This window comes from Musa acuminata, chromosome BXJ1-4, assembly GCF_036884655.1.
Source record: "Musa acuminata AAA Group cultivar baxijiao chromosome BXJ1-4, Cavendish_Baxijiao_AAA, whole genome shotgun sequence".
Lineage (NCBI taxonomy): Eukaryota > Viridiplantae > Streptophyta > Magnoliopsida > Zingiberales > Musaceae > Musa > Musa acuminata.
In genome coordinates, this window is record NC_088330.1 from 34,952,200 (window position 1) to 34,979,379 (window position 27,180).

The 27,180-nt window shown below is 37.4% G+C and overlaps 2 protein-coding genes across 3 annotated transcripts; both read right to left on the reverse strand.

Moving 5' to 3' along the window:
- Positions 1–23,963, reverse strand: LOC135658348 (uncharacterized). 2 transcript variants are annotated; one of them, XM_065176115.1, is made up of 21 exons: positions 22,807–23,963; positions 18,940–19,229; positions 18,739–18,833; positions 17,144–17,231; positions 16,868–17,049; positions 15,515–15,651; positions 14,038–14,104; positions 13,206–13,359; positions 12,973–13,087; positions 12,208–12,283; positions 11,912–12,094; positions 10,333–10,493; positions 6,613–6,718; positions 6,093–6,306; positions 5,725–6,002; positions 5,400–5,521; positions 3,331–3,475; positions 2,943–3,035; positions 911–984; positions 570–623; positions 1–477 (listed from the first exon to the last, which is right to left on the reverse strand). In XM_065176115.1, the coding sequence occupies exons 1-21, from the start codon at positions 23,832–23,834 to the stop codon at positions 177–179; spliced, it is 3,963 nt and encodes a 1,320-aa protein (XP_065032187.1). In that variant the 5' UTR covers positions 23,835–23,963; the 3' UTR covers positions 1–176. The 2 variants fall into 2 exon arrangements, with proteins under 2 accessions (XP_065032187.1, XP_065032190.1); XM_065176118.1 differs by having other exon boundaries at positions 18,940–19,242; positions 22,807–22,986.
- A 346-nt stretch (positions 23,964–24,309) lies between these two features.
- LOC135672172 (fatty acyl-CoA reductase 2, chloroplastic-like) lies at positions 24,310–26,834 on the reverse strand. The gene is made up of 9 exons (XM_065180628.1): positions 26,471–26,834; positions 26,292–26,395; positions 25,997–26,196; positions 25,820–25,920; positions 25,515–25,722; positions 25,274–25,435; positions 25,123–25,204; positions 24,663–25,060; positions 24,310–24,587 (listed from the first exon to the last, which is right to left on the reverse strand). The coding sequence occupies exons 1-9, from the start codon at positions 26,832–26,834 to the stop codon at positions 24,398–24,400; spliced, it is 1,809 nt and encodes a 602-aa protein (XP_065036700.1). The 3' UTR covers positions 24,310–24,397.
- Between the last annotated feature and the right edge of the window lie 346 nt (positions 26,835–27,180).

The following is a 27,180-nucleotide window of genomic DNA, read 5'->3' on the forward strand; positions in this document are numbered from 1 at the left end:
TTGTTTCTATTAAATTGGTCCCTCGTTATGCTGTGAATCTGAATGCAATTGTTGGACTGGTCGGATAAGGTTGCGTCAGTCACAATATGAAGTCATGACTACTCTGGACATTGACCATTGTGAAATGCTTGCTAGCAACAAAACTTGGCAGCATCTACAAACCATTGCTAATGCCATCAGTCAAAGCTTGGTGTTGCATCCATGCAAAGGTGCACTAATCTTCTCTGGTACTCGCCATAGAATTCACTAACTGCTTTAAGGTCCTCATCCTCCAAGTTCCTGCTAGGCAATCGAAAACTTCGGTTTTCATCCACAGATGCAAATGCTTCAACTGAAGTTTGGGATTCTGATGAAATTTGTGTGTATATCTCATGGCAGGCAAGCATGAACATTGCAGCTGTGTCCGGCTGCCGTGCATTGCGTAGTGCAGTTAAAGCCTCTGCTAGGGCTCCAGCAGCAACATACAAGATCAGGGCTCTGTTAAGATTTTATCACAAAAACTTGTAAGCCCCAACATAAAAAATGGATGATCTAACCGTATACTTAATGCATCTATGATGTTAAATTACCTCCAAATGTTATGTTCACTACGAAGAACATAATCAGCCCATCTCTGCAACACTCTGTAATAAAACAGTAATGCATTCAGTATAAACACTGTAGGTACCTCCAATCACATCAAAAAAAATCTCTGCAAGCACAATACACTATATTTTGAACTTTCATTTCAAATTCATATAGATCATTAATTCTGCTGTAACTATAACACAACAGTCTATAGCTGCAGAAATTTTATAGTTAATTACTTTAGTAACCATGTTTTTTTCTTTTTCCATTTTTAGCCACCATGTTCATGAGCAATATTTATGTGGTAGATTTTACTCCAAAAGAATATTAGAATTCTATGCACCTTGAATAGTCAGCTCCACGTAAATGAGTTGCAGCTAAAGTTGCAGCATCTGTCCAACATCCAGCATCTTGTAGCTGTAGCATTTGTAAACAGCATTAGACCAAAGGATATATAGCATTCATTGCACCGGTGCTAGTAGCCATTAACTGACACATAACCAACTATGTATTGACCGTGCAGGCGATGTATGTCCTCAGCACTTGCGCTAGTTATGGACAAGGATACAGAATGTGGTAAACCAATGTTATGTGCCTGCAATTTATCAGCATGTATATACCACTAGGTAATGTTATGGTTGCTTAATGCAGTTTCGAAAAAAAGAATGGCAAATTTCATTTACCTTTCACTATGGAACTTGTAAATTGTAATTAATGAATGTCTTCCTCAAACCACATCATATTGCAATTTATGATGTCTTTAACTGCTAGGTTAGCTTACAGAAGCATTGCAAATATATATTTGCAATTGGTGATATCAGTATATTTCTTGAAGGGTGGTAATAACATGCCATGGATAAAGTTAAAACCAACATATGTTTACAAACTTGCTGATGGGTTTTCATTTAAAGCCTCTAGCTTTTCACCAAGTAGGTGCAGTAATAATTGCCTTGCTGCATGTACTGCAGCAATGCATGTGTTGCAGCATAGTGCATGGTATATTACCTGCATTAGATCAATAGTCAAGTGTGACATGTCCACAACTACATGTGAGCCTTGAGAGTTTCAAGCATTAGGCTTGTATGGATATTGTAGGGCACCATTCACTTTGCTGGAACACAACTAAGCATGACTAGCTAATATCAGTATATCAGTATGATCGTTATCCTAAATATACAGTTGTAGAATGCTAATGTAGCACAACTAGAATCATCAAAAGTTACCAACATATTTAAATTTGAATTATGAGCAAATAATTTCAAAAATATCTTTAACTAGTTAAAGAAATATATATTCGTCCTAGAGTTAGACATGTCATAGCAGTTAAGGAGATTGTGCAGGCCAGCCAGACCTCATAGGAAGTTGGTTAGTTGGTTACAAGTTGGTCACAACAACCTGGCACAGAGGTTGCAATGGCTAAATGCAAGTTGGTTACAAGATAGCACTTGTCCGAAAAAATGGAAGGTTAAGAACCAGTAAAACATTGTAATTACAACAGGTTTTGTTTTTAACATGAAAATAAATCCTTAAGATAAGAGAGTAAAATATCTAAAAGTTATGAATTGGATCGTTAATCTCTATGCTAAACAGCTGCAAGCCTCCGTTATCTTTTGAACATTCCACATGGTCTCATACTGAGAGTACATTAGATAAACCCTCAATAAATCTAAACTTGTGAATGAAAAAATGCCTACCCTGCCATTGTTGGCAGGCGTTCTCTAAACTAAACACTGAATAAAAATGATTACACAACCATAGCATGCAAGTATAGATAAGTTAAATCATTCAATTACTCAGGATCTTCAGAACTAAATTATGAAACTTTATATCAATCTCAATCACAGAACCTTCTCTGGTGATTGTTCTGTATTCATGCATCTACATTCAAACGTAATCCAGTTCTTTTCGTAAATAAAACAGCATGAAGTCTAATGCAGCATACACAAGTCTATCACCACCTTAGCAATCTAGTTTGGCTAAACCATCTTTATCTGGGTTGATTCTTAAATAGACACAATGCCTTTATTAGTATTTTAATATAACGTAAACAAGCATCAGAAATTTTCAGAAGTTAATAAGATTTGAACTTCCAGTCAGACTGGTGTATACCGTCCAATATTCAGTGGTCTGACCAAGTAGCAGTATCAGAACATTTAACTCATCATTTTTAATTATTTAATTTAATGATACTGGGTGGTGTAGATTGGTATACTGTCTGGTATATTGGTACCGTACCAGTCTGATAGGTTACAAAAATCAATATTGGAGAGGAATAAAGAAGACCAAAACTTTCACAGAATAAGTAGCCCTCGGCAGCATATTGAAAGAGAAAAAGAAAAATCAACAGTATTTAGTCAGATCCTAGGAGAACAAACCTGAGAACATGATTCTTGATATCTCCCAACTGCACAGAGAAGATGAGTCCCTGACAGTGATTTATCTGTCCTGACCATATTGGCTGCAACAACCTAGACGTGACAGAACAAAAAAAGTGAATTGTTACATCAGGACAAAAAAAAACTACTGTACTTAGAGGAGCAAAAATTCTTTTCACAAATTTTGATAAAATTGCCACCAACCAAATACGATGAAATTTCTTTAGCCTAATCTAGTTACTGAACAAATAGTTGGGATTTGCAGCAAAAGATCCATGTAGCCGATCCTAAATACTTGGGACTTACAGTTTTATTATTGTTATTGTTGTTATTGTTGTTGTAATGTAGTTACTGACCAAAACAGCTAACAAGAAGAAAGGTTGTTCACCTTCACAGCAAGCTCATGCAAAGACCTTGATACAGCAGATGACAATGCCACAGCTCGTAAGGCATTTGGATAAAACTGAGATCCCTCTGGTGGTGTTGAGAGTAGCAAAGACACAGCTGCTTCCAAGTTTCCAACAGAGATAAGTCTGGAAGTAACAATGTAACATCAATAAGCGCAGAAACTAGAAGTTAAGCCATAACAATTGTTCTTTATATTATTTAGGAATACATCAAGATGAGTATGTTTATAAGTTTGTAATTTTATCATTCCCTGTTTATAGTTGAGTCAATTCAAATTTTTTACAGAATACATTTTATTAAACTTCCAAAACTATGAAAGAGTTCTCCAATCCAATTCTCTGATACAAGTGGAAGCTCTAATACAACTGATGATAACATTATAGTCCTAAAATTTTCTCAATGCTCAACTGAACAAAATTAAATGAGAGAAAATGATTATAGAGTATGATAGATCCTAAGGAGGAAAATAACAAAAATTGGTTACTAGTTTGGAAATGTTTGTTGATTGATTAAGAACACAATGTGTTTGAACCACTCGTACATTTAGGGTGGTCATGCAAAGGGAGATCCAGACAACATAGAAGCATTGGTAACAGCAAATGGTGATCGATGACCGTACAGAGTGTCAACAATTCAATTTGACAAACTATTTCCCCCTTTTTTGTTGTTGCATGCATCAGACTTTCCTTGCAAAATAGACCAATCATTATTGTGTATCCAAATGGCTGATCCAGAGTTCTTTGTGTTCCCACTATGTTGAAATAAAGTACATCCAATCACTGTAAACAGAAGACAACCCAATTTCCAACAGTTCCAGTGCTAAGACAGCAAATTGATTGTAGTGGATCAAATTCTCCAGCAATATCAATGGATAGAATCGAAGACGATGAAAGTAGTGGTGGAAGCAGCAGAAAAGAAGGGGAAAGAAAAGAAATAGAAAGGACAAGGACAGAAAAGGAAATTTCAAGAGGTATGGATCTTGCCTGAGGCTAGACGGGAAGCCTAGAGTGATTCAAAGTAGAGATTGAATATCCTATTTATAGGTTTGAATTAGTCTCTTTTTAAATAAATGAACTTGTCTCATAAACCAAGAAAATTTTGATTAGTAACAAAAAGCCATGTTCAGCAAGCCCAAGTGTCTCCCTTTAAGTTATGGATTATCTCCTTTTTCCATAGAATAATAGGTGTAGCCACATAAATGATCCTTATTTGGGTAGTCCAAAAGTGAAACCAGCAGAATTCAGATTGAGCCTCTAATACTCAACTAGTATCTATTTGAGCCCAAATAAATCAACTTAAAGGCTGCAACTAAACTAAAGGACCACATTAACTCTGAGTAAGACAATTTGTTTATGCTTCTACGGCTGGAACAGAATATACAACTTTTGGAAGGCACCAATTCATGCAAGCATATGGAGCTAACTTATTAGTTTGCTGGTGTTGGTTACATGCATCATCGAGCAATAGTTTTATTTCCTAGATAAAAACTGTTAAATCCAAATTTTATATAACCATCAAATGAATTTCGAAAAAGAACAATTTGGAAGTGTTAACACCATCAAGTACACTGAACTGCTCTCTGGCTCTTCTGCTGGGTCAAACAAATGAATCTTCTTTTACCATTCAGATCTAAATAATGACACATTCTTCGATACATGAAAAGGAAAAAAGATGAAAGAACCCATTTTCTCTATCTTAATTGCCTACCCATTTTAAATTTTCTATCAGTTTCGGGTATGTATGGATATCGAAAAAAATGTTTATGCATCACTAAATCTGAAAAATTAATTAAAGTATGTACCAAAGCTAAACTATAGCTTTTAAGTAAAACAAAGTTCATCTTTTAACCTGCAAAAAAGTGACACGTATTCCATGTGATACCTTTACAACAATATTGTGCAACTTTCTCTAATCCATAATTAAAATGATATACAACATCCACAAAGCCAATTACAATAATAATTACTAAATTATCAAGTCATCTAGAGAGCATTTCTATATGCAACATGCTACATAGCCATAAATATGAGAGATTATTAAGCTACTCACTCGTGAACGCGTTTTTGAATTGCTTCTTCTCCATCTAGTTTTGCATGCCAAGATATTCGCTCGTTCGCATTTCCCCACAAATCCTCTTGCTTAAAGGCCATCATGTTTAGCTGCCCATATTTCTGCAGACGCACATATATGGCAGAGGATTGAGAACTAATTTATGTAGTTTTTTGCTCTTTTAAAGGCTTCAATTAGCATGTGGACCATGTGCATAACTAGTCTCAGCATAGTCATAGAATCAAATAAAAAATTTTAAAAAAATCTCAAGCAACAAGACTGAAAGATACGATCCCAAATAAAAAGCAACAAAGATAAGCGTTACCACTGCTTCCGATGTCACCATGCCTGCAGACTTTTCACGTGATGCTATCCTGTTTAGAAGAGCACTTTCAGACTCAGAAATTGAAGGCTGAGGGACCCCCTGCTGTGATTTGTTTGCAGATCTTTCCAACATATGACAAAGAGCATGTGGCAGCTGGAGCCAGAACATGGCTTCTGAAACTTCACCAAAGATTGCAGCAGCAAAAGCAAACCTTACTGCAGAACCTTTATTGGCTAAAGATGCATATAATCTAACCCTTTCATCATCAAGAATGCAACCTTCTCAAAAAGGAACAGCATCAAAGAAGACAGTTAATCCAGGGCCCACATAAAACTGTACAAATTTATCAATAACAATTGATAGCATACCCTCTTTCCGATATGGCTCTAAAACCTTAAGAAGTAACTCAGGCACCACAGTATCACCAACAGAAGGAAGCACTGATTCAATCATAAAGCTTCGGAGGTCTCTAGGAGATGCTGTGTCAGTTTCAGGAATATGAAAAGGTAGAATATCTGTGGTTGCACTGTTCAAATTGAACCAAGAAGGTTTTACACCCAACTGCAAGATCGTGCGCAGTGCCTGCAATATGTAATATAACATGTAAGGTGTAGTTATCTTGGCACCATGACCAATTAATTCAAATACAAGGCAGACTGATACTGAAACATCTTAATACCAATTCACTGATGCTGGCATAATACCAATTCACTGGTGCTGGCATACATTAGGTGGATCATGTGTCCTTTGTTTTAAGTCTCAGATGACTTTTAGCTGCTAAAGTTTCTAGTGAACTAACCTATTCTACAGGATTACCATGGTAGAATGCTTCTTCCAGACAAGTGATGAAGTACTCGAATAATTATCGCAAAGTAATATGCTCCTTACCAATGCATGTGCTGTTGGAAAAAGAATAGGTAAGCACAAAGGTATTGGTCGAAATCTCTCTTTTAAAACTCTTGACTTTGTGCCTGAACTGCTCTTTGCATTGTGACTGTATACAAGAACAAAAAGGTTATTCAATGTTTAATCGTTCCAAAAAAGGAGAAGATAAAGCAACCAGCAAATACAACAATCATATCTGTTCTAAAAAGTTCATCGAAATCATAATCTTGAAAAGAAGAACAAAATCACAAACAATGATCTGCTTGCAAGTGAAGTTTCAGTTGAGGCACCACCATTACATAACGAACCATTAATCCTCTTTAGGTAAATAAAGCAGCTTGATTTCATTTGAAAGCATTATTACAAGGAAACACAATCTCATACAAAGTACAATCAAATTCTGAAAAAACAGTCCGAACAGAACTGAAACAGCCAATGTTCAGCTTTGTTGCCCTTTGCAGATGGCATGCTTAGCGCTTAGAGTACCAGCACAACGCATGGATATGTAGCGTTACATTGTCTGTATATAATTAGTGAATGTGTGTAACCAGTGATGAACATGGCATGACAAGGAGCACATACTACATACACACCATGCTTGCCGAGTTACTAGAATAAACTGACAAGTAAGTCCATTAAACAAATAACGAGTCATAACATTAGCTTTCTAATGTACATGAGTCACAGCAGTGTTTTATCCTTAACCTCAAAGATCCTGACCTCGCTCTTTTCAGGATACGGTGCTGACAACTCAATATGAATCATGGAGAAAAAAGCTAAGATAGATACTATCTGGCACATAATTTTCATATGGAGAACTCTCAACTCTTAAAGAATTCCTCTAGATCACATTTTCCAAGATACAGAAAGGAATCCTATACCAAAAAGGTTTTCTGAGTCATAGTTGCAAAAGCTCAGTCAGAGGACCATTTGCTTTTGGCTAGAATCTTAGTGTACAAACTACTTTTCAAAAACCTTTCTCCTATTCTCGATTTTTGCTAACACAAATACCAGTCTCTAATTACAGAACTGTTGAACATTTTCCTTACTGTGGAAGGACAGATAATGAACGTAGTGCAGTAGGGGAATGCCCTACTCCCAAAAACTCCATCCAATTATGTGCCATCCGAGGGTTTTGAGGGTGCTGTGACGGCCGATATTTCACTTCCCAGGCTGCTGCCTCTCATCTTAAACTAGACATGTAAGTATATAACTAATATAATATTTATGAATTGCTTCTGCCATATCACCCTTCTTAATATAAACTATAAAGCCCTCTACTTTTAATAGTAAAGATAGTATATCTGGAAATTAGAACAAAATGGAACTCTAAAAGTAGCTTCCTTCAGCAATTTCTTGAATAAGTGCACATTTTCCCTTTATGAAAGCTCGCCAGAATTATGCCTACCAGTATAATTTTCATGTAGATAGTCATTAATTATCCATGAAAAAGCCACACTAACCTCTCTAACACCCATCACAATCTAAAATGGTATTGCAGTTGCAATCCTTTTTTCATATGTGCCTGTTGGCCATAGGATCTTTGACAACAATAGCTTCCCCGTAATGTAGGATCTTTTTCTTCTCCTTTGAAGAAAAATAAGATAGTAAATATTAATTTGATCATTTGAAATAATAACTGCACCATGCTTCAAGGTGTAAGGAACTAGAATATTTATTACTTAGTTGCTATTAATACTTTACAGATTGAACACTTTGTATAGCTTCATATGATCTTAACAATTGTCTACTTTGGTTTGCCTTCACATATGTTAACATATCGCATTGTGCATACTTGAATTAGGGTAGCAAAGTCAACATGAATCAACTCTCGATGTATCTCCTTGTAAAAAAAAAACTCTAGATGTATCTCCACATTATATGTGTTGATAGAGTGAACTTGGGAAGGTCATTCTTGAACATGATATTGCATTGACAATATCATTAAATATATTGATTTAAATGATTGGAGTAAATATGGATGCACGCTCGAATTCTGTACCTAGCTAGTTACCATTGTTCCCTATTCTAGGCCATGTTTTCTTTCCTTTCCAACTCTATGGTTTCTACAAGTTCAATATTTGTACCCAGATAGCATTGTCTCATATTTTAAACCAAGGATTGAAATTTCGTACCGTACCGGAGTTTCGAGCTTTGCTCGATACGGTGTACCAAGCGGTACACCTAATTTAGGCGTAAAATCCTCCGAAAATACCTAAAAAATAGAAAGAAAAAAAAGTTAGGAAAGGGTTTTTATATGAATTTAGGCGTAAATTCATGTAATTACTAATTACATGAATCACATTTGTCTAAGGCGGCTCCTAAGGCATGTATTGGTGAATGTCAAAGCTTCTATTTTCGCTACTGATCTGCTACTCCGTATCATACTGTAGCTCGGAGAAGTATGACCAACTATCACTATACTACTATTGGTCGTATGATTTTCCATAATACGATGGCTGTTAATATGATAAGCTTCGTTCCGTGTCTACATCATGTAGGCTCTGTCATATCTGCTCAAATTCATCCATTGTCTTCCCTTTCCCCTTCCGCGCATAAACTTGACCAATACCTTGTCGAGTTCCATGATCTAAATCTTGAGTGGCATGTGTAAAATATTGCTCATGATTAAAAAGTTCTTCCTCTTAATCCTCCCAAATTAGCCTCGATTCAATTCACAAATCGTTGCTTTGTAAAGTTTAGGAGAGTGCAAATGTGAGAAAAAATGAGTTTGAGGTAGTTTAAGAGAGTGTGAGAGTGAAATGAAATGAAATAGGAGGAAGGATGGGTTTAAAAACCCATGAAAAAGGGTTGGAACACTGTTACGGGTCGATAATAATCGATTTTGACCATTACCGATCAGTACCGGGTGGTAACGGTCGAAATTTCGATCGTTACCATCCGATATAGCCCCGTATCGTCCGATATGAGGCGATATCCAACGTTCCGCATGGTAGCGGGCAGTCCGCGTACCAATCTGCTGGCGGACCAGTATGTACCGTCCATACCGGGCGGTATTATTCGAAATTAGAAATGTAGCTTTAAACCATGTAAATTTCCCTCAACTCTTAAACTCAAGCAGATAGATAGACATACCACTCCACTGACTTCTACGTTTCATTGTGAGGCATCTGTTGCTCAAACTTTCATTTATCAAGCAATATAAATAAATGGAAATTTAGATGTTATCAACTGATTGTTAGTATGCTTAGTGTTTTGGTTGAAACCTCTTGTTTTAGAGTTAAAACACATAATAATGATAGAGTTGCATAGATCTTGCATTAAGAATAATAACAACACTTTTTACTCCTAAGATAATTGTCTAATTTATCATCTGTCACTGCTTTTCAAAACCTTACAACTGAATTTGAAGCCTACCTTATGAGGGTAATCTGTACTGTAAATTGAACTTACATCTTAACATAGTTATGCCCATTTGAATGATATTGCACAACAATCAGATCTGCATCTGCACTTACCCAGTCTATCTATCAAGCTGTGTGATGATTGATTAACATATCTATATAAGCCTACAAGTAGCATTCATCAACCAGAAGTCTTAAGCATCAGGTTCACAAGTATAAATCTCCACAGAACATAGTTTGAGACAAAAGGAAATGAAACATTCGTGAACAATTACCAACACTATGATGCAATGTGAACTTTCACAGGCTAAATGCAAAAAATAAAAGAATATAATTGAAACGTCAGGCAAGAACCTACATATTAACCTCAATAAGGCGAAGGCTACTGTCAGCTCCAGCTATGCATAAAACTAGTGGTTCATTTCTTTCTGATCGCATCGTCAGCCAGTCAAGCTCCAAAACAAGAGTTCCAGGAGACTGGGGTTGTAAAAGGGCATTGGCCAATGGATCTGATGAATCCTGTCAATTGAAATTTTTGAATTTATCAACAAATTATGCATTGAAACAGTTCAATAAGAATTTTGCATTTTCTCAATAATAAAGCACGGACATCTAAAGTTATTAAGTTTGGAAGGACAATAGAAGCATCAATGAGGATGATACTAATTTTGCAGATCTACAGACTTTGTGCTCCTTCAGCACTATACTATCTATCTTCTTGAGATGAATATTTATCCCTACAGTAAAACCTATAAATTTTCTCCTCCATGATGCTCTTTTGATGTCTAAGACTGTAAAGAAACTAGAAAAGGTGCCATTTCATATGAACTTGAATAGCAGCCAAAATAGTTTTTTTTCCTGTCGGAGGCTAAGAATTACTGGGTTTTACAAGTCCTTTATGCCTATATTTAGCTTGATTAGGAATTTGGACTTAGCTTCAGAGATTAATGTAAAGTTAATAGCATGAATGCATGCGATCTCCTGAATCATGTTTGTGTTCCATACCAATGTCTAAATTCTTGGATAGACTGATGGTCAACATTGGAATACAATATTAATAGCATGTAGGTGCACGATCTCCTGAATCACATTGGAATATAATATTAATACCAATGTCCAAAATCTTGGATGAGAATGATGATCTGCATTGGAGATTCAAGGATCCATAGCATTTTAGTTTAACAAATACTTTACAATCCAAATCTTCTTTTCTTCCCCTCTCTCTTTTTTACCCTTTAGGATGCAATGCAACCCTGGAATAATTAGGAACATGAACTTTTAGAAGATTGGAGCAAATCCCATGGATTTTTTATCCTAAGTTTTTAAGGCCTATTCAAAGATAAATTCTTTCTACATTTCTAATTGATTTTTATTTCTCTATAGTGAAAAGTATTAGAGTCTGTGTAAATGTTATTGCAAGTAATTCCATGTGTCTGTCAATAACTAATTTGAACAATCCTAATACTTCAGTTAACTAATATTTAGCTATTATATTGATTGTTCCTGTCCTTATAGCATATTTTCTTCACTGTTTGGAACACAGTTTTGCCACTCTAATTACAGCTTCACATAGAAGATTAGGGCATAGCTACAATCAATTTATCAAAATCACACATGGCAAGAAGAATTCATATCAGCAAGTCATCAATTAAGAAGATAGGAAACCATATCTAGCATAGAAAAAGCTAGAGGAAAACACATTCAAGATAGAAATGTGTCAGCAGCATAGCTCGGAATCAGAGCAATGGTCCGCTTTTTATGCTTCTCAGGATGCACTATAATTGTCTTATTTCCGAAAATACTTTATGTTTTCTGAAAAATAAAATTGAACATAAGCTACGGAATTGCATTGCTTCATAAATCAGTGTGAAATTGAGGGTCATTCATAAAGCTAACAAGTAAAATAGATAAATTTAAGGATTCACTTTCATACTCACAAGATCAAAGATTGAGAATGTGTTATCATAAAAGAGTACAGCAATACGCCCTCTGCTGTTGTCACCAGGAACAACAGGTGAGAATTTTATCCTCCTTATTCCTTCCCTATGGGTGTTAAATGAAGAAGAAAGACCTGTAGTCACATCCCACCAGCGTATGTTGCCTAATCGATCCCCCATAACCTGGAGGCAATCAAAGAAGTCAAGGCTGTGCTGCACAAGAGTTGCACCCGAAAAAGAAGCAGACAAGCAAATCTGGCAAAGAAAATTGAGGTTACTTAAACACAGCTATATACCACATGGGGGAGACGATATGCCATAGCAGTGATTAAACCATCTGATGAAGCAAATGAGGTTGACGGCCACTTTGGTCTGAAAAAACAATTGGATTATCATCATTTATGCAACTGGAAGGCAATTAATTTCATAATAGAACAACAAGAAACCAAACTTGAGGCCATGGCACAGAGAATCCCTGCTCCCTCGGTGCTACAACTAATGTTGAGTGGTAATGTGACATTTGAGCATAAACTTTCACATCTAATACAACTTATCAAAGGAAATATTTACCAGCATCCACACAAGGAATTTCCTAAATTTACAACTAATGTATTAGTTTCACAGAAAGCCAAGTTTTTGTTTGTGTACTGTGTACATCCGTTAAACTTTTAGCTTATAGTCATTTATACATACAGTAAGTTTGTTAAAAGAAATGCTGTTAAAATATCCAGTAGCTAGTAAAAAAATACATACTTTAGTTTCAATGACTAAAGATTTCAGGACATAATATCCTTCCAATGTGATGACTATCTAGAGCATCTACTGTAAAAATCAAGGATTGACACAACTGTCAGGTGACACCAAGGAGAATGCAGGAAAAGCTAAATTTTTATTAGTAAATGAGGTGAAATCAACTTCTAGCATAAAAGATTTGAGCTAAAGTCATAGAAGTGCCACATAACACCATGGAAGTGCCACAGAACCTATATTCATGATATAGTCAATAACTACTTTTAACATCATGAAGTGCCACATAACACCACAATTCAACAAAGTCACACCTAAAATCTCTTATTCTTCGTCCATGAACTTCAAATACACCAAGGGCACCATTGACTAAAGCAAATGCAAAACTCTCAGATATGTCATCCGTAGGAGTCTCAGAGCTTGTTGTCTCTACAAAACAAGGTTACCTTCAGCTCTGTAAATTCAGTATTAAAGCAGAAGTGTAATAAATGATTAATGTAAAAAAATTGAGAAGAGAAGAATATTATCTTAAAACACATCCCCTTACTAGCATCTGTAGACAATGCATTTGTGCTTGCATTTGCATTAGATGTCAGTTCTTTTGATGCTGATATTTCCTTAGAAGATCCATTCTGAATAGGGCGGGGTGCACTTGGAAGTGTCCATTCCAATACAGTAAAGGGAAGAGCTAATGATCTAAGCTACATGATCAGAAAAAGTAGTTCCAATATAAGAACAGCACGAGAAGCTTCAAGTGCACAACAAAGCCAAGGCCTAACAGCAACAAGATAATGATGATAAAAATATATGGTTCTCATGCAACTAAACCAGTAACATTTTCAACAAATGATCAAGACATGTTAAGCTGTTAGCATCAGTGCAAGATAAGGAATTAAAACAAGTAATGTGAAAGGTTGAAACACTAACTTCACCTTAGATTTGCTTAAACAGAATACAAGTTTTCATTTCTTTGTCACAAAATGTCCCCATATTTTGTCTCATATAACTCACAGCAATTTGTTCATCCTCTTGGATCTCAAATGGCACTCATACTAAGGTACGCATCACACAATTTCTAAGATCCATCTGAACAGCAATTATTTCAAGTTGCCAGGTTCCTAATGAGTAAGAATTTCTATTTTTCAGCAAGAAAAATATGAAAATCAGCATTAAATGTCTCTAATTTTTAATCAAAAGGAAAATGTATGGATGGAAATATCAGCGGTGAAAAGGTAGTCAACATTTAAAACCAACATATATATTTGTGCATTTCACTGTAGCTAAAGAGTTACTCATCCTCAAATTGCTATAATATTTGCATATAAACAATAAATCCACTTCTTCCTTTATCATAGCACAAAGTATAGAAGACTGATCACCATAATGGGATTCTTCGTCATAGCCCACACTTCGACAGGAGCATCCCGAAACAAAATGAGAAGATACCTGCAAAAGGATATGTTCAGAAAAGTTAATGTCATTTTCAAAAAAAATAATATAGATACAACAATGCACTAAAGAGAAAAGGACAAGAACTATTTATATACTCTATAATCAAAGGAATACAAACTGTGGACTGGCACCTGTCCCAGCTGACACAGGCATTGTGCTAAGCTAGCACTATAGTAGCATGTTTCTGTATTTGTAGTGTTGATGAATGGAATAGGGATTATACCAGCCAGAATGGACCATGTGCCAGATCTGCAGTGTGCTAGCACATACTGTGATGATATTTGGCACCACACCAACTGGTATAGGACAACATGCTTGGCATGTGCAATCCTCGATCCCAGCAGATATAATAGATCATGTGCACATGACTGTATGTTCATCTCAAAAAAGTATGCTGCAAATAAAATTCCTCATAGCTAATTGTGTTCCTTGTGATTACACAATGACTATAGAAACAGGACAACTACAGAAAAGAAAGCATTGTGCTTAGAGATCAATAAGGTTAAAAATTAAACAATTACTCTTTTACAAATATAAATTGCCCAATTCTGCCAATGTAACAGTTCACTGATAACTGTTGCATGTATTGTTATATCTGCTAAATTGCCACATTCCCCCAAATACATCCACCATCTATTAGTTCCAAGAAATTATTAATTAGCAACAAAAATTGTGATAAAACAGGTGGATATAAAAATATATTAGAATTCCAAACAGATATATTTGCTCCACTCATGGCTATAAATCACCCTAATAAATGGTGCCTAACAAAGTAGATACGGTAAATAGCAGATAACAAGATCTCATCAGTTTTTCCAATTTGTCCCAATGAAATGTTGATTGGTATCCAACTACCAGCTAGTACGACAAAAACCGAAGCCCAATTTTACAACTTAGTCGGATGAGAGGAGAAACTAGCTTCACAGACTATCAGTGAGACCCCAGAAAAAGGTAGGATCAGTTCCTTAAGGATAAAACAAGGGATAAAGATCTAAGGTGGTTTGTATAAAACAAAAGAAGACTAGAAAATGCACCATCAAAATAATGTTAATTAGATAAAGTGTTTAAATACATATAGAAAAATATGACAAAAGGCTAGTATGGAAACAATGAAAAAAGCCATGATGTATCAGATCAGATTGCTAACAAAAACCTGATGGCATAAAGGTAACTGACCCAAGTAATTGGGACTAACAGCTTGTTGTTGAAAACAAAATCAATGACATACAATGAATAAAAACTTGATGAACTCAAAATAATAAAGATATGCTATTTCAATAAAATGAGTTGCCCTTGTTGCCCATTCTGATAACACATTATGAAAAATTAGATAGATATGAAAGGAATGAATAAAGATAAGTACCCAAAGTAGACATGAAAAGAAAACCTACGCTAAGGCCCAACCTTCCAGATGAAGAAGCCCTTAAAGCTCTTATGGGAGCTCGCTCTGGCTTCTGTAGGAGCCGAAATGGTCGATTTAGTCCACTTCTAAGGCAAGTGACAACAAGTCTATTGGTATAGCCTCCTCCCTTCTCATTTACCTAAACTCAATAAGCATCAAGACATCATATATAATGACAAAAAAGATAGGATCCACAACAACCATTGAATAACTACTACAAATACACAATTATATTCTACAAGTTTCTACTAAAACTAAAACTTCAAATGTCATGTTGTTAGTTTTGAAACTAGTGAAGTTCAAAGTTTGAAACTTCAGTAGCAAGGACCTAGAAGTAATTACCAAAAGGACCTAGCAATTCAGAAACCAGGACTAAAGAAAGACGGCTAAACAACTACATAAGACCAAGATAAATTAAAATTTTCATTTTGGTATATTTAAATAATTGTGATTTGTGGGAAAGTATAGCCCACCAGTCTCAGATACATGAAAGCAAAGGTCACAAACTTCGGCTCTCATAGTTTGGCATGTAAGAACATAGAGACTGAAGTCAAAGACAAAATAAAAAAGAAATATTTGTTTATTTCAAATTACCACTTCTCACAAGTCATCATGTCATTCCACATTCATCATCAGGCGAAAAAAATGAGTTATCAAAAGTTGACTTAGACCCTCTCAGACAAAGGTGCAATTCAGTAAATGAGCTAATTTTCAGCACTTGACATGCACACTCCTTCCAAGAAGCTAAAATGAATTGGCCCTTCTCCAACTGAACTCTAATCTCAGAATACTGAGATGAATTACTGATATACTACTGATTAGAAAAAAAGGTGCAAGACAACATAAACAATTTTATTACTTGGCAACAGATTACATGATCAAAATTTGGAGAAGATATTTAAATTCATACTTCTTATATGAAATGCCATATTATGATGTCACCAGCAATTTTCTTACAATGATTCTAGCTGGCCCCTCTTTATTAGACAGTAAATTTACTTGACAAATATTTCCATAACATTTTCATATGAAATTCATAACTGCTGATGTTAAGAATAAACATGTTAAAATTTGCATCAAAGGTGCTGATATTGTGTATAAGTTTATCTAATATTGCAACTGCAGACAATATACTCGTTAAAGAACATAGAAACTTGACAAATATAATTCCTCAGATGTTACAAGTAAAAGATGTCACTTCTTGGATTAATAAGCATACAGCTAATATCACGCTGTAGTATGCCATGAAATTACAGAGGACACTAGAAAAATATTGATGATAAGCACTCGTATTATGCCAGTCGGAAAATTGTTGAAAATAAAAAGGCATCTTTATGCTGCATAGTCATATATACCTGGCCATATGAGAATGAAACAAGCCTAGAATTTCCAAGCCACCTTAATCCCCTGATAGCATTACTGTGGACAGAAAAGCTTACTGTAACTGCACTGGCAGAAACATCTACAACATCAATAGTCCCACTTTGTGTTCCCAAAGCAATAAGTGGAACTGCTGGTGCAGGATTGTTGCCCCCACCTTCAGATGTGCAAATTTCAATTTAATCATGTTATAGAAAACTTTGACACACCTATGCTAGCAAGTAAAAAAGAAATGGGAAACCAGGAATTACGAGCTAAAGTCGCAGTTAAAGATGGAGATGGTACAGCTAAAGTGGTCAGCGTTGATGAAAGAAGATGGAGCTGGCCCATCAAACTGATCTGCAGAAAAGAAGACAAATCAAATACTTCAGAACTGTAAGAAGAAAGAATGACATGAATAAAGATGCAGTATTGAGTGAGACCTAATGATGCATTTCTGATAAGTGCTCTAGAAAATATTAATAAATAATGCTTATCTGGTGAACTTGTAATACTGACTTATCTGTATGTCAATCTACTCCACCTAATCTGTAACTGCGAGTTTCATACAGTTCAAAATCTTTAATAAATCAATGATGCAGCCATATTAGCACACATAATAGTAGGATCCCTAACAGAATCAACTCAAAAAGATAGCTAACAAAAACAAGGCATTAAATTTCAACAATACCGGATGATACAAACTGGTACTTACTGATCTAGCCAAGCATCAGTATCAAGCCATATGGCTCGATACCAGTTTACTACCATTCATTTTTTTATTATTCTATTCAATGACACAGGTGGTACAAATTAGTATACCACCCAGTATCAAGGAAGGCAATTTCACCCAGACTGATTCATTCCAGTTCATTTCAGCGGGTCAGATTTGGTTTATAATTCTTTTTTAAATGCTTGTGCTTACGGTTTGCACGTGTCTACGACTGGTCCAGTATACCAATACCATACTAGTCCAGTAGGTTATTGAAACCATTGCTGGATCAAAATTTAAATTCCTGAACCAAAAAATGACAAGATGCCTTCATAACTGGTTATAGATGCATGCATTCAGAACCTGTAGCATAACACATTGATACATGTTTATTGAAGTATTTTCACACTCAGAAAGATGCAATTGTTGGCACTCATCCAGGTAGTTAGCATATGTTTTATTATAATCTTTGTTGATGTGTGCATGGGCAACTCTTTCTATGTTAATCTTTCTTTTTCTCCTTTAAAGAAAATCTAAACAGGTTGCCTACCAACTGTGTTTCGTTAAGCAAAGGAAAAAAAGAGGCATCCTGAGGAAAGCACAAAATGAATAGGAACTAAAAGCTAACTAGTGATAAATTGTTTTTAACAAACACAAAAAAACAAAAGGAATGGAGTAAGTGATAGACAAACAAAACATTTATTTTCAACAGAAACACTAAAAGAGCATTTGATGGCTCTTAGTTTGACTAGAGACATCACTGAGATTAAAGGTGGAAAAGGATCCTTGTAACCGAACAAATAATTGCAACCAACAGCTTGTTTTCTAGTTTCTTTTTGCATGCTTTGAAATATAATAAACATTTTGGAATATTGTTGGTGGTTTATAAAATCATAAACAATGGTTTACCATGGCATAAAATAATACAAAAGACAACTCAGTAGACAGTAAAAGTAGACATCTCATCATACTATTAAGACCTTGCTGGTGCTATACTTATTCCAGAGTACAAACAGATACATGAGCAGGAAATTTTCACATGCCATAATGTTATCTTAGGAACTTAATGGTGCAAGTAGCAAAACTTCGAACAGGCTAGAAGAAAGAAGGAAATTGTTCAGAACAGAAAAAAATCAAGTATCTTCACCAACCAACCTTCATGGGTAATTCTGGTTCCATGAATCTTGGCTTTGTAGATGGAGGACAGCTCCCATTAACAGGCGCTGGTTCTTTAACTGCATCAGGTACACCTTCATAAAAACATTTTTCAGTTGATCTATTTATTGTCTCGGCAGCAAGTTCTCCACCAAGTTTAGCAGTTTACATGATAAATATAGCTTTCTGAGAATTCCTTACCTTTATCAGAAGTGACAAGCCAGTTCCAGATTTTCCCATCATCAGAAATAGAGACTAAACATGTCTTCAAAGGAATATCCATCTCTTTATTTGAACTTTTAGGTGGGACACATTCTTCAGAAAGTAAAGCTTGTGTATATGATGATGGATCAGTACAGAACAGGCCAATATTTTGTACTGATGATTCTGATTGGCAAGAATTAACAGCAAGAACAGCTGGAGTTGGAATGACAGTGCCAATTGAGGGCATTAGCTCTTCCACTCCACAGAGCACATGCAATTGTTCTCCCCTGCACTCATAAGCTAATAAGAATATTCATAATTTGGAACAAACTTGAGCTTGATAAACAAGTTAAGCTTCATAAACAGTAAAAATAAAGTTATAAATGTAATATCATATTCAACCTTCTGATAAACTATGAATATCCATAACCAACAAGCTGAGAAGTAGCTAGATGATTCTTAGTCATGACTATAATTTGTTGTTACCAGGGGTTTCATAAGAACGCCTGCATCTCTACGATACAAACCAAAAAGTTTACTATAACTTTCCAGCTTCAAATCTTGAAAGACTTTCCTTTAAAGATATCAAAGACAGCTACCAGATTAAATGTGTACTTATCTAACTTTAAGGAGATTGGTGTGTTCAAGTATTGGTCCATGTGGCAAAGCATGGACAAATACAAATTGTTTTACTAACAAACCTGTAGATGAAGCAGTTGTTGTAATCTAAAATTAGAACAAGTTTGAAAGGCTCAGGCAGCTGTTTTTGAGGAATAGAGCCATAGCAGATGGGTTTGGTCAAGTTTTTCGCTTAAGATAACCCTGAGAATCAACTGATTCCCCTTTGTTTTCCTTCTATTTGTTGTTTTCGTGGCGTTGACACCTACCATTCTAGCAATTGGCTAGCACAGATTGTGTCACTGAGATTGGAAATCCTTGCAGAAGACAATAGGTAGCTGTTATTTGTGTGTGCAATTTGCTAGTAAACTGGCCTGACAGGAAATAATCCCTGCCTTGAGTTTGCCTATATAGCTTAGTCATTCGCCAGCATGGATTGCATCACAAAGATCAAAATCCTTAAAGAAGACAATATATAGCCGATATTTATGTGTTCAATTTGCACTTAGTAAACCAGTCTGACAGGAAATAATCCCTGCCATAAGTTTGCCTGTATAGCTTAGTCATTGATCACAATATTCCCTGGATCAGGATTGCATCATAAATTGCAAACAGCCTTAAGATGGTTCAGATAATAAATGAAACATGGACATTTAAGGCATTTTGCTTTTTAAACAAACATTTAAAATTATAAAGACAATAGCTATTAACTAGTTGAAAGCCAGGTGAATGGAGAATAAGAAAGAATGGTCTCTAACAAACATAGTAAAAAAATCAATTCCATTGTAAAGGAATTAACCTATGTTTACCTCCCATAAGTCCACTCTAACATGTTCAAAAAATATTTTTTATATGTTATATAAATTTGTCAAGATAATATCCTTCATCGCCAAAAATTTTAGAAAACATTCTCAAATTTAATTAATAATAACAAGGCTTCAAAACTTGAGATGTTGATTTACAATATTAACTAAAATAAATAGCATAATCAGATTTTTATTGTGTTATAGGCTTATTATCACAACACATTATAAAAAATAATAGCTTCAAAACCATAAAATTTTAAATTTGTCAGTTTCTGGAATGAGCTAAGATAATCAACTTCTGCTAAGACCTAAGACTTGTTATCACAAATAGCACATTCTAAAACATAGAAAATAATTTTACAAGTCATAATAATAATTGATTAAGATGAAATCACAACAATCTAGTTGGACATCATCACTTAAGGTACTGTTTAGTGTACAACACAAGCCTAATTTTCATGATTTTTCCTTCCATAATTCACTCTATGTTACAGTGATGATTTTCTTCTAGCGACTGGGGGATAAAATATTATCACAAAACAACTAGATAATTGGCCATGCTTTTTCCTTAGATACTTGACCATGCTATGGATGGGTAGTTGTACAATTACAGAATAAATATTGTTAATTTTGTAAGTAATATATTCAGTATAAATAAATTTATTGTAATCATGGCCATCTTAAAGTCCACATTAATCTACTTGCTCCTTCCAATGCAATTCATTCCATTTAATGCCTTTTTCCTATACAGTTCATTGCATTACAATACAAGTATCAACAGTCATATTTACTTAATGTGTGCAACTAGTTTAGGACATGTTTACTTATGATTATCATGAAACGCACATTAATTACTACTCCTAATGCAATCACCCCATTAAATGTTATTTTTTAACCTTGCAATTCACTCCACTTCATGCTAATGCAAAAGATTTAATTATAATTATCTACATTTAAGAACTAAGGCTTATGGCACATGCCCATGTTTTTAACTCCACTTTTACTATATAAATATTTAACTATGCATCTAGTTGGATTAACAACAATTACAGTGGAAGAGGTGAAAGGTATGAAATTTTTTTTTTTTCCTTTTTGTTTAGTGCTCTGTTGTTGTGAAGTTTTCAACTCCAACTGGTTTTGTATCAATAGAATGGAATAATATTAGTGAGATCGGATTCCCAATTTTTGCATGTTCAGTGGCATACGATAGAAATTCATGATGCAAAAGTATCTTGAATTGGGATAAGGAAACTGGATCAAGGTCCAAGGACATAGAGGGATTCCAATTTTTATGAACTCTGTTGAGGAGGCTCGCCCACAAGTAACATCTTCAAGTGTTCTTACACTCGAGTTCCACATCATACAACAAATCCTTCCATTGTATACATGCATCTATCGCAGCCAAGACTCTTGATAGGAAAAACGTACAATATAAACTTGTATGTTAGACCAAAAGGATTGTAAATATGCCAAGTGCATTAGCATTTCTGTTTCCCTTTTCTCATTTCTCGTCCCTTTTATTTTCAGGAGAATTAGTATATCAAAGTGCCAAAGCAGCAAATAACTTAAGTTACTACCGCATGACTCAAACTAAAAGTTAGTTGACTACAAGATGATTAATTCAATCATATCTAATTGATATATATAACTGAAGTATAAAGCACAAGAATGGAAGTTAAGCATAAGGAATAGCAATCTGAAAATAGCTTAAGTTACTACCAATAACTTAGTCAACCATATATGACCTAGATTCAGCAGAAGTGCAAAAGTGAAAAATTAAAGCAGAAAAATTGAAATTAAGCAAAAGCTATAGTGAGCTAAAAGGATGCCAAATTATCTTGAAATTTAGTTCGGCATCCGATAATCACCAACTACAACTTTTCCAGTTGGAGACATCAATATTGAAGCAGACGTACTTGGGTTTCACATCGCGGTCTTTGTGCCAAAACCTAGAGCTTCCATATGTTCATCTAGAATAACATTTATATCCCTCGCAAGAACAAATGTGTCGAAACACTTCCAGAAATGCATTCCAGAAACAAAGATCGTGTACTCCTTATATTGTGAAAACTATCATAAAGACCTTTTGTTCTTAACGTGGTCAACCTAAACACCAAAAGTAAAAATACCTGACATCATGATTATCAAGATCCCTAAACAATTTGCATTTGATAAAACATTACTTGTCGACCCTCATCTACTAAAAATGCATGCCAATTTTTTTTATTCTTTCCTTTGTTTTCTCAAGTAGCATTTATTTGTACCATATCACGACATTGACCAAGTTTCAAGGGGTTTTCTAGAAGTAATTTCTAAGCTAAGCACTACATTTGCAGGTGATGATATTTCATATTGCAATCAATTGCTACTTGCAGAAATAAAAGGAAACATGAGGAAGATCGAGAAGTGTGATGAGGAAAAGAAAGATTAGGGAACTCACTCTTTCCGCTTCCAGATGCTGAGTTTTCCATCGAGATGAACGCAGTAGAGTAGATCGAGCTCAGGATCTGGCATTAAGTTCATAAACTTGCTGCATCCGCGCGGCAGTGGACTGGAAGAAAGCGTCGTTCCATAGTGAAGGTCGAAAACAATGAGCTCCTTGGGAAAGGTTATCAGGAGGATGTGCCTCCATATGGGTGAAAAGCACAGCCTCGCAAAGAAAAGAGGAAAAAGAGCAAGAGCCGGTGGCGATGAGGACGCGGAGCCAGACGAGGATTCCTTCTCGAGCTTCTGAAGATCGAAGGATGAATCAGTCATTCCGGCAATCCGGAGCTCCTGCAGAGAGACGTCGCCACCGTCCCCGCCACCGAGAGCGATGACCGAGAGAAGGAAGCCCCGGAGGCTGAGGGTGCAGAAGTGCCTGGAGTCGAAAGGATCGCGGCGAATGCAGGAGAGATACTCCGGCGAGGCGTCGTACTTCCAGAGGCAGCGTCCGGAGGCAGCGTCCCAGAGGGCGAGGAGCGAGGGACCGTGGATCACGGCCAGGAGCCAGGAGTCGGACCGGATCCAGCACAGATCCTGGATCCCGAGTCGGGTGGAGGTGGCAGAGGAGGAGGCAGCGTCGAGGTCAAGCCAGAGGATGATCTGGCGGGAGCGGAGGTCCCAGATGGCGATGCGACCCTGGCGGTCCCCAACCGCGAGGCGGAGGTGGGAGGTGGAGGGGTCGTCGTAGGAGGAGAGGTCGCGGAGAAGGGGCTGCGGCGTCCAGCGGACGGCGGTGACAAAGGGGGCTAGGGAAGCGTGGGCAGAGGCAGCGGCAGAGGGTGGCATAGGCAGGACGCAGACGAGCTGCATGGATCGGGGATCAGCTACGACGACGCAGCTGCCGGCGCCGTAGGCGAGGAGACCGGAAGGGCTGCAGTCGGCGGACCCGCCGTTACTGCGGCTGGGCGGCCCTGGCAGCAAGCAATCCCAGGCGTCTTGGGATCGCGCCGCCGCCGCCGACGGCGACCAGGACGCCATCTTCATCTATCTCCCCGAAATCTCTCCGCCCCTCTTCTTCTTCCTTCTCCCTTCGTCTTCTTCTTCTTCTTCCTTTTTTCAGGTTCGAAGACGAAACAGATCGTGGTAAACGAGTCTCTTCGACTTGTAATTAAACGCCACACAACGGCACGCGAACAAGCACGACCGGTTTGTACTATAGATCAGTTTTAGTTGAGATTATATCGGATCGGGTTTCATATCTGTTTAAATCGGATTCGGATGAAAAAGAAAAATCCGCATATTTGAAACGATATGGATTAAAGGTATATATTTATTTTAAAATATATATTTTTAAATTACTTAAAATTATAAATCAATTAGAAATAGTTCGATTAGGTAGATTCGAATTGCAATTCGGTTCGGCTCAAATCGTTGAGCTCCGTTCCGATCCAATAGAGAACATTCTAATCGATCCACAAATCACAAATGTGAGCAGCTTAATTTCCCCAAATTGCCCGAAATCATGGTGGTTGCATTGAGATTAAGCGCGAGAAAGGAAACATCATATTGTCACTAAGAAAACCATACATAGCTCCACAACACAGATTTTATGGAATGGCACCAAGTTGGGGTTCGGTGGATCTGCCTCTTCCCTTCATCACATGTCTTCTCAGTCCAGGAACATGGACATCGGAGATGTAGTGTTCCCAATCAATGCTTCCAACATCAAACCCAAAGCTCCTCCTCTCCTCCTCGGACATCTCCACCATCAGCTCTTGAGTGTTCTTGTTATCGAACCTGACATGTTTGCAATAAAACGAGCTCTGCATCAGTTGCACACATGCTGCGTACTCTAACGACAGCGTCTCTCACCTTCCGCCGTAGAACGTGTATGGCTCATAGATTTTGGCTAAGTGCTTGGCTTGTTCGACTGATCTCAAGCAAAAACTCTTCAGACTCCGAGAGATCTTCTCGTTCGAGATGGCAGCCGCGAGTCGTTCGTTCCTCCGAACAGCGTCGGTAGAAACGTAGGCGGAGAACTCGTTCGCGTCGTCGAAGAATTTGATTGGTGAAACCGCGATCGGTCTCCCCTTGGCATCCATGCAAGGAAAGGCTGAGAAGTGCTGAAAGATGAGCTTAGCCAGGTCTTGGATCACCAGTGGGTTCACCACAGATGAAGTGATCTGGTAAATATGCATTCCAGGGTTGGATGTCGACCCATGTTTCGCCATTGCTGCCACCATTGCGCTCACCACCATGTCCGCTGGTACCTGAGCGAAGACAGTTTGCATGAGCGTAGTGTAAGGAGAAATGTAAGTGAGATGTCACTCACAACATCGAGAACTGCATTTGGATCAGCGAGAAAGCCAGTGAGCTGTCCTTTGCCATACTGTAGAACTACTGGATCCATCATTCTGCAGGGTAGAACAAGTGAATCTGTCATGGCAAATGGAACACCACAAAGAGAAGGAAGATGGAGTCACCTGCTTCCTTCCATCCACCCAGGGAAAGGTTCCGAGTAAGTGCTCTCGATAATGCTGGGCCTGATGGTGACGACCGGTATGTCTCCTCGCATGCAGTTGATCACCATCTCCCCCATGGCCTTCGTGAACACATAGCTATCTTGCCATCCATGGATCTTTGCCCTGAAGAGTGAGGAGGATCGATGTAACGGTTCAAGTGAACACAAAAGCTTGAAGAGGAAAAGACTGCAGCTTGTGGTACCTTTCTAGTCCCAAGTCTTTCATCTTCTGAACTAGGGGAGCATCCCAAGAAGTCTTTGCCCAAGAAAAAGCTAACCTGATTTCAGATTCGATATCCAAAATGGGTGTAGCTTTTGCTGAAAATTCTGGAGATGTCTCCCTCTTTATGGTGTCCCCCATGCCAAATGGCTTCTCGAGTATCCTACCTTGTCTTTGCCCATTCACGTATGCTGTATAATAATCATAATAAAAGTGCCAATGTATCTGAAAGATAACAAAGAAGAACAAAGTGAGGAAGGAAAAAAGAGACAGCTTCCATGTTTGTACCTGTTGATACATGTAAAAAGAGCTTGAGCTTCTCGCACCTCCTCGCAAAGCTCATGAGCCTGAATGGCCCTATAGTGTTTGTGTCCAGGGCAACGTCGTACCTACAGACATCGCCACCGCCGTCATTTCGGTGCCGAACACGCTTAGATTCATGAGAAGAGAAGAAACATGCCGAACCTCTCATCGAAAGCAGTGTTGGCTGCTGAATTTATGATGACATCAACTTCTTTCGAGATCTCATCAGCTAACTCTGGTTCGATTCCTACGTTGGCTTCCCTGATGTTGCCTATCACCGGAACAAGTTTGCTTGACATGAACTCATGGTAGTCCTTTCCGTGGATCTCTCGCAGGCATCTGAAGAGTTCTGTGTTTATTATCTGAGGTCCGATGAGCATCGGGTGAGAATGTTGCCAGTTTAGGTGGAGAAATCATGAAAGTTCATGCAAAGAAATAGAAACCGAAGAGGTCCTACTTCAAACTCCAGTCGTTTGACGGCCGCTTCCTTGTCGTCTGCCTTGATAAGGACATAGATCTTTCCCACGTCCGGTGCGATCCTCAAGATCTTCTCGACAAGAACTGGAGACAACGTCATCATCATCGATCAGTATATGGATCAGGAGTCAACCGGATGCATGATGAAGAAACTATCACCTTTAGCGAGGAAACCAGTTGCACCAGTCACCAGCAACTGCTTCCCCTCGAGGAATCCGGCGATCCCAATCCCTCGGGTGGAATCCACTTTGGTGCCGTTTGTCTCCTTGTAAGGCACGAAACTCATCATTCCGTTCGACGCAAAAATGGTATCGTCTTCTGCCAACATCGGCATCGGTAACCTTTCAGCTACCAGTTCGGTGCAGCTCCTTGAACTCTTGACACTGTCATTGCTGGCGCAGCAGATGACTTTGATGCCTCTCCTCCTCGAAGGCAGCAAAGAAGGGTTCCTGTTCTTTTGGCGATGCCGATCACCAGTGAACAAGGCGACGGCAGATGAGCTTAAGCATGAAGAAGCTCCCATGATTGCGGAGAAGAAAGGTGCGCAAAGAGGGAATGTAGTTGAGTGATCTTTAGCTGACTGCTTCCTAGAAATTGAGGAATGGTTTGATGTTTGGAAGAAGAGAACAGTTGGAGAGTAGTTGCAGATAGGGAAACAAGTTTGGTACATTGTTGGGTTATAATATGGTATATATAAATGCCACTCCTTCATGCAATCTAAGTTCGAGGCTAAAATAGGAAGTCATCCTTCTTGAGCTTGTAGCAGTTCAGAAGATATAAAATCTATGAGATGTTTAGGTAAGAGAGAGATAAATAGAAAGAGAATATGCTACCCAAGACATGCAAAGATGATGCAACTTGGAACAAGC